Source organism: Cydia fagiglandana, chromosome 1, assembly GCF_963556715.1.
Source record: "Cydia fagiglandana chromosome 1, ilCydFagi1.1, whole genome shotgun sequence".
NCBI classification, from domain to species: Eukaryota; Metazoa; Arthropoda; class Insecta; order Lepidoptera; family Tortricidae; genus Cydia; species Cydia fagiglandana.
In genome coordinates, this window is record NC_085932.1 from 18,482,955 (window position 1) to 18,496,221 (window position 13,267).

Sequence of the window (13,267 nt, forward strand, 5' to 3'; positions counted from 1 at the left end):
GTGGTACGGGGCAGGATGCAAGCTCGCATATATCATGGCACGAAGGCACATGCTCGCGAGTGCAAGTGCAAGAAGTGCATCAATCTACGCTTCGTCACGTTGTGTTGCGGCTGTCACTGCGCGTTTAAAAGGTACGGTACCTAGTACCTACATACATAGAAAGCATAACAGATAAATAGATGAATTGAACTGCCTAAATATGTTTTCTAGATATTATGTTCCGAAATTTTTCAGACCCGTCCTAATATTACGCAAAATATACATAAGCTGATGAATGCCGCTATAGTTAAATTAATAGATTGGGTAAACCATTAGTTAAAACACCACAAATACAAAAAATACAAAAATATTTATTTCCTTAAAGACTTTTTAACAATATGACAATAAGGTAGAGACTTCCTGTTAGGTAAAGAAATACCTGTATCAGGAAATCCCGCTCCTCTATGTATAAATAAGTCATTAATTTAAGAATATGAATTACAAGGATCAGTTAATTGGTTTGTGCATTCGAGTAGTTCATTTATATTCCATTTACCTTTAGTTTAGGTACCAAACCTACAATAACAAGCCACATTATGTCCATACATTTTAATTAATAATTAATAGATCGTCAACATCAGGCTACGTATTTTTTTTACCCTTCTCCTTGCGACTGACCGGTTATGTTCGTGTCCGTTTTTTTAGCATTAGAAAAAAGGTAAACAATCTTGATGCATCTTTTAATTGAAATAGTACATTTCGATGCTAGTGCGGAAGGTATGTCATTACTTCACGAGTACCGAGATATCTTGCCACGAGCCGCAGGCGAGTGGCAAGACTCGGGACGAGTGAAGAATGACATTTCCGCACGTGTATCGAACGACGTTTTTTAATACAGTTGCGAAAAAATAAGAAAAACATTGTTAATCGTACACTAAACAAAAGTGGTAAAAGTGACAGCTCGGTTAGACGTCGTCTTTAAGTATATTATATCTATGGGCGTTTGGCAGCTATTCCGTTCCATTCAGTTAACTTATTAAGAACGGAATTTTCAATATTGAATATTAAAAAATAAACGTGTTATATTGATGATGAGGTAAGTAATTAAATATGAAATATGTAATATTTTTCGTATTCTTACATTAACGGTAGGTTTTTATGCTGATTACGACGTTTAAAGGAAACTAATATTAACACTCATCAATAAGTAGTCGTGAATTGGAACAAGTATAAATTTAAAAAAATTGGAAAAGTAAAAAGCACTAGTTTGGATAACCAACTTTCCGCACGCTAAACAGCTACGTAAAGTAGCACTTTTTGAGCAACTGTATTAAAAAACACGTTTTAAAAATAAGTCACGGCAAATATATAACAATTATGAATCTAATACGATCATTTATAATAAGAATATATAACTTCTGCTTTCATATCTAATAGTTACTGATTTTTAAAAAGTCTTTTGTAATTAAATCTTGTCAAGATCCCTTACCTTTTTAACCGACTTCCAAATCCCAAAGGAGGAGGTTATCAATTCGGTTGTATGTTTTTTATTTTTTTTATTTTTTTTATTTTTTTTATTTTTTATGTTTGTTACTCCATATCTCCGTCATTACTGGACCGATTTCGAAAATTATTTTTTTGTTTGTATGTATATGCATACAGATTGGTCCCGTTTTTTAGCAGAAGTTCTAAGGTCCTGTTTTCTAAGGGGACCTTGCATTTTGGAGACAAAGCAAACCGCTTGGAACAGGTGTTTCTGGGGGTGATCTGAGCCGATTAAGCCCGGTTGCCAAGAGGTTCCACCCAGCAGGTGGGCAGGGGAGGGGGGGCAAATGTGGCTCCGGCGCGCCTCACTCTAAGCTATATATCTGCATACATCTAGCAACTATATCAAGTTTGGTGTCTTTTTCGTGTAATTCGAGGATGAAGAATTCATTTCTGTGACTAAATTTTCAGTCTTCCATACAAAAAAATCGAGAAATTAAAAATTCCAAAAAAATCTTTTCACTTCTTTTTTCGAAAATCTTCTACAAAATTAAAACTATGAGGATTTGCTCTAGAAAAAGAATACCTGTGAATAGCCCAGTTATCCTACTATATAGAATAGTAAACTTGTTAAACATTTTTTTTTCATAACTCTGATAAAAAAAATGTTTTGTGTCGCGCGGCGTACCTGCATTGTAAGAGCGGTATGCAGCGTTTAGGATTTTTAAGTATGTTTCGATGGTTTCTGATAAGTTGTTATTCTTCTGGTTGTAGAAAATTACTTCTGGACGTGATATATATACAAATATAAATTAAACGTATAAATATAGATGTTGGGAAAACTTTCGCCAATAGAGTTATTATAAATGTGATAAAATTAACAAAGCAGATGTTTGATTAAAATGCGGGTTAAAATACGAGTAAGATATATATTGTTCGCAATTGCCACTACATGCCCATGGGTCCGTGCATTTTAGTTTTTTCTTAACGCAGTTGCACCTCCCTGTCCATTTTGTTTTGCAGCGGCAACGAATAAGCTCTAAACAAGCAGCAGCCGCCGCAGGTAGGCTTGTACATATGGGCTCCCAATAACCATTTTGTTTGGACCAGCTCCAGTCAGCAGGACATGGAAGCTGTTGCTGAGGGGCTATAATCTGTCCCCAAACATAGCCTCCTTGGTAAACTGCACGGAGAAATATGTTTACGTGGGTAGGGCATCTTCCATTGGATGCAGATTCTCTAACTGAAGATTTTTTTTTGTAAAAAGTACTTTTCGGCACTCTTTTGCACTCGTACTTGTACCTGATGTACTCGTAAAATCAGTAACAAAATACTATGCATTTTGTTAAAATAACGTCTAGGGGCCAATTCACACCTCGTAATTCAAATCTGTCCATACTTACTATTGTAAGACTCTTACTTGCCATACAAGACATCCACACAATTTTTATCAATATTGGCAATGCCTGCTCAATATTGCCTTGTTTGCCGTATTTAAACCCCTCCGTTACGGCAGGATATGCGCTCCAAGCTTGAAATACGCTTTTTTCCCTGTCCATACAAAAAAGAAACAGTGTCGCAACCTGAAAAGGTGTGGAAGAATGACAAGACTTCTGACCTTTCTGGTCCTGTAAAATAAATTATATATCTATGCGTTACAAATAAAATCATATATTTAAAGAAAGTTTGCAGCACTTGACCAATTGCCCTGGTGAGCTGTCTCGTATACTGCGGTGACATATTTATTTTATTTACAATTAATGGAGGATTGGCACAGGAAAGAATCACCTGTTCCTCTCGTGCCATGCTATTGCATTTTCTTAAGCTAACGTTTGTAGTTCTTCCATTAATTGTAAATAAAATAAATAAATATGTCACCGCAATAAGAGACAGGTCAACTGGGCTAATGGTCACGTGCTGCAAACTTTCTTTAAATATATGATTTTATTTGTAACTCATAGATATATGATTTATTTTACAGGACCAGAAAGGATAGTAGTCTTGCCATTCTTCCACGCCTTTTCAGGTTACAACACAGTTTCTTTTGTGTGTGGAAAGGGAAAAAAAGCGTATTTCAAGCTTAAAGCGCATATCCTGCTGTAACGGAGGGCCTTCTTCTTCGTTACACTCTTGATAGAGTGGTCGTGGCCATTATGAAAACTTTTGAGCGACTCATTTAACGACACGTCGCCATTCCTCCCGTAGAGCTGCTTTCCGTAAGCATTCGCTTACTGTGACCGACACACTGATTTGGTTTGGTCAGTACATCTCATTAGAGATCTTCCCCTAGCCCTGTCACCTCCTACTCTTTCTTGCACAACTAGACTTTCTGTAGAGGTTCCGTCTCGACGAGACACGTGTCGAAAGAAGTTGAGTACCGAGTTTTGCCCGTAGAAAGCAACCGCTCTTTAATGCCAAGCTCCTCAATAATATATGCTCAGTCCATGATATGCCCAGCATTCGTCTCCAGCACCACATCTCTAGTGCATTCACTTTCTGTTTTTCGGATGCCCTTAGTGTCCATGTGAGACATACAGCATACAGAAAAGTGGGAAATATGAGGGATCTGACAATCCTGGTTTTAGTGGTCCTTGTAATGTTCCGGAGGGATTTAAATACGGTAAACAAAACAACATTGAGCAGCCAATTTTGGAAAAAAATGTTATTGTCTTGTATGACAAGTAAGAGTCTTACAATATTAAATCTGAACAGATTTGAATTACGAGATGTGAATTGGTCCTTAGACATTATTTTGATACTATGCATTGTGTTACAGTGTTCGGATCAGGTTCAAGTACAAGTGTAAAAGAGTGCCGAAAAGTACTTTTTACAAAAAATAATCTTCAGTTAGAGAATCTGCCTCCAATGGAAGATGCGCTACCTACGTAAACATATTCTCCGTGCAGTTTACCAAGGAGGCTATGTTTGGGGACAGATTATAGCCCCTCAGCAACAGCTTCCATGTCCTGCTGACTGGAGCTGGTCCAAACAAAATGGTTATTGGGAGCCCATATGTACAAGCCTACCTGCGGCGGCTGCTGCTTGTTTAGAGCTTATTCGTTGCCGCTGCAAAACAAAATGGACAGGGAGGTGCAACTGCGTTAAGAAAAAACTAAAATGCACGGACCCATGGGCATGTAGTGGCAATTGCGAACAATATATATCTTACTCGTATTTTAACCCGCATTTTAATCAAACATCTGCTTTGTTAATTTTATCACATTTATAATAACTCTATTGGCGAAAGTTTTCCCAACATCTATATTTATACGTTTAATTTATATTTGTATATATATCACGTCCAGAAGTAATTTTCTACAACCAGAAGAATAACAACTTATCAGAAACCATCGAAACATACTTAAAAATCTTAAACGCTGCATACCGCTCTTACAATGCAGGTACGCCGCGCGACACAAAACATTTTTTTTAACAGAGTTATGAAAAAAAAATGTTTAACAAGTTTACTATTCTATATAGTAAGATAACTGGGCTATTCACAGGTATTTTTTTTCTAGAGCAAATCCTCATAGTTTTAATTTTGTAGAGGATTTTCGAAAAAAAAAGTGAAAAGATTTTTTTGGAATTTTTAATTTCTCGATTTTTTTGTATGGAAGAGTGAAAATTTAGTCACAGAAATGAATTTTTCATCCTCGAATTACACGAAAAAGACACCAAACTTGATATACTTGCTAGATGTATGCAGATATATAGCTTAGAGTGAGGCGCGCCGGAGCCACATTTGCCCCCCCTCCCCTGCCCACCTGCTGGGTGGAACCTCTTGGCAACCGGGCTTAATCGGCTCAGATCATCCCCAGGAACACCTGTTCCAAGCGGTTTGCTTTGTCTCCAAAATGCAAGGTGGTGGACCTTAGAACCCCAGCTATTTGTCAAAATCTAGTTCTGATGATGGGATCCATGAGGAATCGACGGAACTCCTCAAATCTTAAAGGCATACATATGGTGATTTTTGTGTTTTTATCAACAAATCAAGCATATACATTCAAAAACGTGACATTTGATGAAGTGGAACTGCTGATGATGATCAGAACGGAACTCTTCAACGACGCATAGTTCACCTTTGGCGATTTGTCCTCTTCGTTATGTTTGTTAAGCAAGTTAAGTTTTTAAGCCACAATTTTGTCAAGCTTGAGTTCTGATGATGGGATCCATGAGAAATCGAGGGAACTCCTCAAATTTTAAAGGCATGCGTATAGAGATTTTTGTATTTTCATCAGAAAATCAAGCATTTTCATTAAAAACTGTCGCATTTGATGAAGTGGAACTGCTGATGATGATCAGAACGGAACTCTTCAACGACGCATAGTTCACGTTAGGCGATTTGTCCTCTTCGTTATGTTTGTTAAGCAAGTTTAGTTTTTAAGCCACAATTTTGTCAAGCTTGAGTTCTGATGATGGGATCCATGAGAAATCGAGGGAACTCCTCAAATTTTAAAGGCATGCGTATAGAGATTTTTGTATTTTCATCAGAAAATCAAGCATTTTCATTAAAAACTGTCGCATTTGATGAAGTGGAACTGCTGATGATGATCAGAACGGAACTCTTCAACGACGCATAGTTCACCTTTAGCGATTTGTCCTCTTCGTTATGTTTGTTAAGCAAGTTAAGTTTTTAAGCCACAATTTTGTCAAGCTTGAGTTCTGATGATGGGATCCATGAGAAATCGAGGGAACTCCTCAAATTTTAAAGGCATGCGTATAGAGATTTTTGTATTTTCATCAGAAAATCAAGCATTTTCATTAAAAACTGTCGCATTTGATGAAGTGGAACTGCTGATGATGATCAGAACAGAACTCTTCAACGACGCATAGTACATGTTTGGTGATTTCGAATTTCGATTTTGACTTGGACTGGGACCCGGACTCATACCCGGGTCCGGTTCGGACCCGGACTCGGACTCGGACTCGGACCCGGACTCGGATCCGGACTCGGACCCGGACTCGGACCCGGACCCGGACCCGGACCCGGACTCGGACCGGGACTCGGACCCGGACTCTGACTCAGAGACCCGGACCTTGACCCGGAAAACCACTATGATACCTAAACTAAATAAACCACTATGATTACCTACCATAAAATGTGGGTATGATGATGCCAAACCCGTCCCGCTCAAACTCCCGTACACCGCACCGCATGCGCCGTTAAGTGGGTTAGGTTAGGTTTGAACTGCGAGTCTTACAGAAACGAAATGCTACTAGAAAAGTGGATTTGATTAGGTTCGAACTGCGATCCTCACAGAACCGAACTGCTATCAGAGAAGTGGGTTAGGTTAGGCTAGAACTGCGACCCTTACGGAAACGAAATGCTACTAAAAAGTACTGGTTTTACCTCCTTTTCTACATAGTGCACCATCTACCATAATATTTCACCGGGCCCCATAGAAGTCGGTTTTTTTTTCTTAAAAATTATCTTTCTAATGCTAAAAAAACAAACTACAGAAACGTCTGTATATAATACCTGTTCGCGAAGTGAGTCCGCGCTCTACTAGCGGTCGCCCTTAAAAAAATTGTTTATTCGGTAAATATTCGGCAGTTCGAACCGAACCATTAGGCCGTTTAAGAATATGAGTATTGAAAAATATGTCGAATACCGAATAATTAGTTATTATAATTATGTTTGCTATGTATTCAAGAACTACGGATAATCCCGATCAAAATCCCGTGATCACGTACTGAAGAAATGTGGGAGATGATGAGATTGGGAGCCATGACGAAGGTGATGATGGTGCTCTGCATGGTGGCTGGAGTTCACGAGGTCAGTGACATCGGAAAAAATAATTTCAGTTTCTGTTTAAAAAATAAATCACTTTTTACCCACACCTTGTTGATGTGATTTTAAAGTGTGAAGCCGAAAAATAAAGTGTAAGTATATAGGCACCCGCTATTCCAGAGAAGTATAAGATCTAAATGAGATAATGAATAAACATGGTCGTTTTTTTTTATTTAAACTTTTTAAACGAGGACTGTTTTAAAAACTGGGTGCAAAAATATAATTAAGTTCTGTTTTTCAGGCTTCAGCGGGCTGCAAACATTGCTCAGTAAGTATTAAATAACACTTGAAACATATGTGATATTCTCAACCAAAAGGATACAAATGTAGGTTCCATCGTATTTTCTCGGAAACGTTCGTATTTGCCATGCTACTTCAGTCAACCTCAGTGCTTTTTGTACCGGGACTATGATATAATGCACACGTTCGTACGTTTCCGTGAAAACACGATGGGAAATCATTATCACTACATCTGTACCTACTTATTGTCGGTTGTCAATAAGGCGCTATTTCCATATAGCTTCAATTTGAAATCAACCTTATCGACAAGCGACAATGTGGTTGAAAACGTCACATACCTATAAGTTAAAAGTTACTAAAGGAAGGTTGTAAGGTTTTGCTATCACCCTCACATAATGGCATGACCATGGGCGCATGGGCAGGACAGCAATATAATTACGCGCGTGAAATAAAATACATATATTATTTGTTTGTGTAAAAAAAAATGTCCTAATAATATATTTTTATATTTATTTATTTATTTATATTTATATTGATAGGAAATGGGGGGTCAATGTGCGAATTTCTTTGTGCTTTGCGTCCTTACTTTACCTATGCCATTCTCACGCTTTAATCTCAAACTTTAATGTGTCAAATTACACCTCTTTATTGGATTAGTCCAATTTAGAATTTTATTTAGGATTTTAGAATCCTCAAGTAACAAACTCCTTCCAAAAACCATACAATAGTACTTTATAATTGAGTTTCTCGAATTTCCTTAATGAGTAACTACCTTTATTACTTATTAGTCTTTAAATACACCCCCTACCATCATTAGCAGACCATAGGCAAGGAAGAGAAGGCCATGTTCCGCACCCACTCCGACGCCTGCCTGGCCACGTCCAGAGCGGACCCCGGGCAGGTGGACGCCCTGAGTCGCGGCGAATTCCTGGACACACCCCAGCTGAGGGCTCACGTGTACTGCGTGCTGTTGAAGTGCAAGGTGGTCGGCAAAGACGGCAAGCTGCAGAAGACGGCCGTCTTTGACAAGCCCGCTGTTCGCGGGAACGGAAAGGATGTTGCTAAGGTGATTTATTGTTATTAACCTTTGACCGCCGCCACAGCAGGGGTGCGAAACTCCTGACTTCGGCCAAACTCGGCTCCGCTCGGCTCAGCATTGCTCCGAGCAATTATTAGGGTTGACACAACTTGACGTCCCTTTGCGTGCACGACCACAGATAATGGCTTGAATTTTGTCAACCCTAAATAGCCGAAAGGGATAGTGGATATTAGAAAGGGACAGCATGATTCGACCCTGAACCGGTGTCAAACTTCGGTTTTGTAGGAAGTTTCCTTTCTGTACCGCAGTACTATTAACTATTATATATTCTGTGGCCACAGTTGGCTGTGGTTGTCATCGGAAAGTCTTGCCAAGGACGCCAACAACGCGACAGCTTCGCCAATGCAATTTTGCTGAAATAATCGCGATAACCTGGTGTCCGGGGCACGGCATAGGTATTCCTTATTCACAGTCTGGCGTTCAAAACGTTAACCCTTAATTTGGCCGTGTCCTAAATACTGTACACAATCTTATACCCTCTTTTTGTATTGTTTTTTCTTTGCACTCACGACTTTCCGTGATTTTGCCAAATTAAAGGTTAACTAATAAGTTGATTACCAATCATAGGGCAATATAATAACTGCTAATCGGGCTTCTATCATGGCGACAAGATCAGGCCATATATTTGGCCTCTCTCGTCTTGAGTACCATCGGTTAACTGTGGCTTTATTACTCTCTTTAGATCTTGGAGAACTGTGCTGCTCACCAGTACGGTAACGCGCCCGAGGACCTGACCTGGAACCTGTTCCGATGCGCCTACAACAAGAAAGCTATTCTCTTTGACTACATGCCCAACGCAACGAGCACTCTGGAAGCATAGCGCCAATGACTAGTACAAAGACATCATTCTCTCTAGTATTGCCTCATCGGTAAATGCCGCTATTGCTATACTGTGTGTCTTGTTATCATTTCCAATTCTATTACTGAACTTGCAACAATGTAAATTAGTTGTGTTTCCCTCAAATAAAATAATATCTCAAAATCTCTATCACGTTTTAATTTGCTGAAGCGATGGTAGAGCAGAATTCTCTCAGATACCCGAGACACATGGATATAATATTCTCCAATAAATACATTGCAATTTGAAGTAAGTATTAATTGTTAACATCAGAGTAAATAATAGTTATACCTTAGACAATTAAATTTTTAGGTAAACGATATTTCAAACATCCTGCTGAAATCTCTTTCTTATTATAATCATCGTATCATTTTCGCAGAATGTATTGTTGAATATGTATAATATTTGGGACAAAACAAAGATCGCTACGTTATTACACACTAACGTCACTCGCTGATAAATACCTACCTACTTACGTAGGTCTGAGTATAAAAACTTAACAACGACAATTTATTCGTGGTTTTGCCTTCTAAGAATCTCAACGGGTCCGAGAAGCATATCGGCCTCTACTGATGATGTGTCGCAATTTCCTGAAATTGTTTACTAGTCCGAAACATTTGAAGGAAATTTAATATTAAATAATACTTATTCAACAAATAATAGAAAATTAGAGTTATTGTTATACGTAACGCAATCCACAGTTAACAGTTTTCTCTTAGGTAACCCGTATGTTACCATTTACCTACATATTTATGTATCTATATACCAATTTTTTGCAGGCAGAATAGGGTAGGTAAATCAGTTTCACACGCACGATTGTTCCTTGTGTTAAACTAATCTGCCACCATTTCCCATTTATTTTGAAGCTGATATCGGATGTGACATCAACAGGTACAGTGATAAATACAGTAACTACGAGTAGGTACAGTTATTGATTCGTCACAGAGTCAACAGCCGCTGCCAGCTATTGAATCAATGCGAAACCGTCACTGAATTCTCATGATATCATGATTAATGTTAATGGGAACCGTAATACGCCGAAGAAGACAGTTTCGGCAAAATAGATTATTTGTTTTAAAAGTTGGCAAAGTTGTTGCGAGTCGAAATACCTACCCCATCCTTACCCCATGGGAATGTGTTCAATTATGAGTTACACATAGGCCTTGTCTCAGCGAAGGTGGAAATCACACAGAAGACACTCGTAATAATGTTTAATAACTTCTCATCAACCTGCAACCGTTTGAATTAAACGTTGTATCCATAGGTAATAATTGTTAATAAAATAACAAAAATGTCGCTGCTGACGTATAGGTAGTCCTTACAATATTCATCTATATAGTATCTAGTAAAGGACCAGTTTGTATTTACATCTTCAACTAGTCCTTTATGCAACGGTGCCAAATCAGCATGTCATTAGCAACATTCACCGGAGGCACAGCAAGTGTGAATTGGCCCGTGAGATCAGCAGTGGGCGGCTGGCAGCCCACGGTCCCGCTGCAGTAGCAGAATGCCAGTATCGTGTGAGCCTCGCTCCTGAACGCCATCTTGGATTTTTAATCTGTTGAGTTCGTAATGACATTTACGCGCCAAACTTGAATGGTGAATTTGAAAGTTTTTCTTGTGACTTATTTAGCCATTTGATTACTTAGTTTTATTGTGATTTGTGTTGTGATTGATTATGAGCTTTGGATGCTAATGTTTGGATTTGGAGAGAGTTTTTGGAATACTGCTGTGAAACGTAAGTTGATTGTTAATTAGGAAAAATATATATAAAAAAAGTTAGTTAGCTACAGGGATACCGATGACTGACTAATGAAAAGTTATCGTGCAGTTTTCCATCCAGCAGGATGTTACGACACTTTTCTAAGTTGGCAAGAAGAAGATCTACTTACGTACATGGAAAAGATCTACTGACACTACTATTGTAACAGATTTTCTTAAGTGACAATTAACCCTAACACTTTTGAAAATGCTGTAGTTATGCGACTTATATGGAAAAAAAGCAAAAAATGGCTAGGTAACATTACCCACCCATTTCATACAAAACCCCAAATTTTTAGAAAGGAATGCTATGATTATTACACTTTATAAGGTAGTGACCTGTATTCCAACGTCTTACGGACTTTATTTCACTATTAAATCGAAGTGGGCAATGTTATCAAAAACTGGATTTAAGTTAAAAATTAAAATTGCCACAAAGTGAGTTAAGTAAAAATTATTTGCGCAAAAACTCATAGGTATGCGGTATTATCTTCATAATGTAGGTATCTATGCAGTACCTAAACGAGAAAAAAAATTTAGACTTTTTTTTAGAAAATCTATTATTTCGAAATAACTATGTCTCGTTGAAGAGTTCCCACCATTCCTCATTGACCCCAATATCAGAGCTGGGTTTTGACAAAAATGGGACCCAACTGTATGTAAGCCCTTTAAAATCTAGAAGTCGGTTAAAAATACTGGTCGTTTTATCAAATTCCTGCTGTTAAGAGTACGAGTAAGTAGATGAAGCAAACCATTCATACATTCAACTTGCATACTTTGACGAATATTTGCCAAGCGTGGGAATCGAATGCGCATATCATTCGAAAGCCTAAATCTTGCTGTAGGCAAATTAAGCAGGAATCCGGGACGGCTGCGGGATGCAAATTTGAATGTCTGGCGTGGAGTGAATGGTATGAATGAACTTCACTGGCGTGAATGGTATGGATTTTTCTCACGCATTCAAATCACTGGAAAGGTACCTAATTAATTTATTATAGGTACATACTAATTAATTTAAATAGTTATTTGTTTTACAAGACGGCAAACTTGTTGTTTAACCGCTCGTGTTAATATTGATACCCGAGCAAGGGAATTAATCCATAATTGGACCAGGAGCGAGCGTAGCGAGTGGTTCGAAAAATGGAATCTTGAGCGTTGCGAGGGTTTCAAAGCACGCGGTTTAAACAAATTTGGCCCCGAGTGGAATATTATAGGTATTTATTATTCAATATCATCCTTTGAAAGTCAATTCTACTAGCTAACATAAGGAAACAACTCAAAATTTGCATCTGATTACTTTGCCCCAAATGTGGACTTTAAGTACCTGCTGAAGTGGTGAAAACAAATATTTTGTCCGCTTTAACTAAATAAAAATATGGGAGCATAGAAAACATCGATGTATTATCTCCGTACACATCAAACGGTCCTAACAACGCTCCTCTACATAATTTCAGAATAATGGGAACATTAGGGTCTACCTACACTAATGGCAAAATGGTTTATTTACCAGCAACTATACCTTAATAGATGTATTATCTGCCATCGTCAACACTGTCAAATGACCATTCGTGAACCTTATTACAAAGGAATAAGGTCCACTGACGGTCAGTTAACAGCCTTGCTGTAAATACAAGCCACTCTGTCCATCATACCTGCGTGAGCGCCGTGGGTGGCTGGAGGTTGGTCTTTTGGCGTTACACTCATAACCAAATATCGCCGATATGGCGTATCGCCCGTAAGGCCATACGGCACGTTTCGCAAGACCTGATTTAGGTTGGTTATAGTCATAACAGATTCCATAAATAACTTGGACAAAGCAGAGCATTAACTTGGCAAATGGTAATATGATTATAAACTGATCCGTTCGCTTTTTATTGGGATGCAAGTTGTGACGATTTCACGCCATTTAGAGCTACCTATAATTTTATTTTATGAATATCTTCATGAGGTCTAATAAATTCAAATAGGCATGCAAGTTGGTAATGTAAACTTTAAAATGTAAATACCTACGTACGTAGGTAATAATGTACGAAGTTTATTAGTCTAAGTTACGAGACTAGGTAAACTATTTAGT

The 13,267-nt window shown here is 38.2% G+C and overlaps 1 protein-coding gene across 1 annotated transcript; it reads left to right on the forward strand.

Annotated features, from left to right (window-relative positions):
- On the forward strand, positions 1 to 9,580 carry LOC134666073 (uncharacterized). Its single transcript, XM_063523191.1, has 5 exons — positions 1 to 131; positions 7,119 to 7,240; positions 7,497 to 7,523; positions 8,313 to 8,561; positions 9,277 to 9,580. Exons 2-5 carry the CDS (start codon positions 7,166 to 7,168, stop codon positions 9,412 to 9,414), a joined length of 489 nt encoding a protein of 162 aa, XP_063379261.1. The 5' UTR covers positions 1 to 131; positions 7,119 to 7,165; the 3' UTR covers positions 9,415 to 9,580.
- Positions 9,581 to 13,267: the final 3,687 nt, after the last annotated feature.

Excerpts from the sequence above, each read along its gene's own strand:
- LOC134666073 (XM_063523191.1), top strand. The coding sequence starts at position 7,166 with ATGTGGGAGATGATGAGATTGGGAGCCATGACGAAGGTGATGATGGTG. Across the intron at positions 7,241-7,496 it reads TGGTGGCTGGAGTTCACGAG|GCTTCAGCGGGCTGCAAACA; the intron begins GTCAGTGACATC and ends TCTGTTTTTCAG. Across the intron at positions 7,524-8,312 it reads CGGGCTGCAAACATTGCTCA|CAGACCATAGGCAAGGAAGA; the intron begins GTAAGTATTAAA and ends TACCATCATTAG.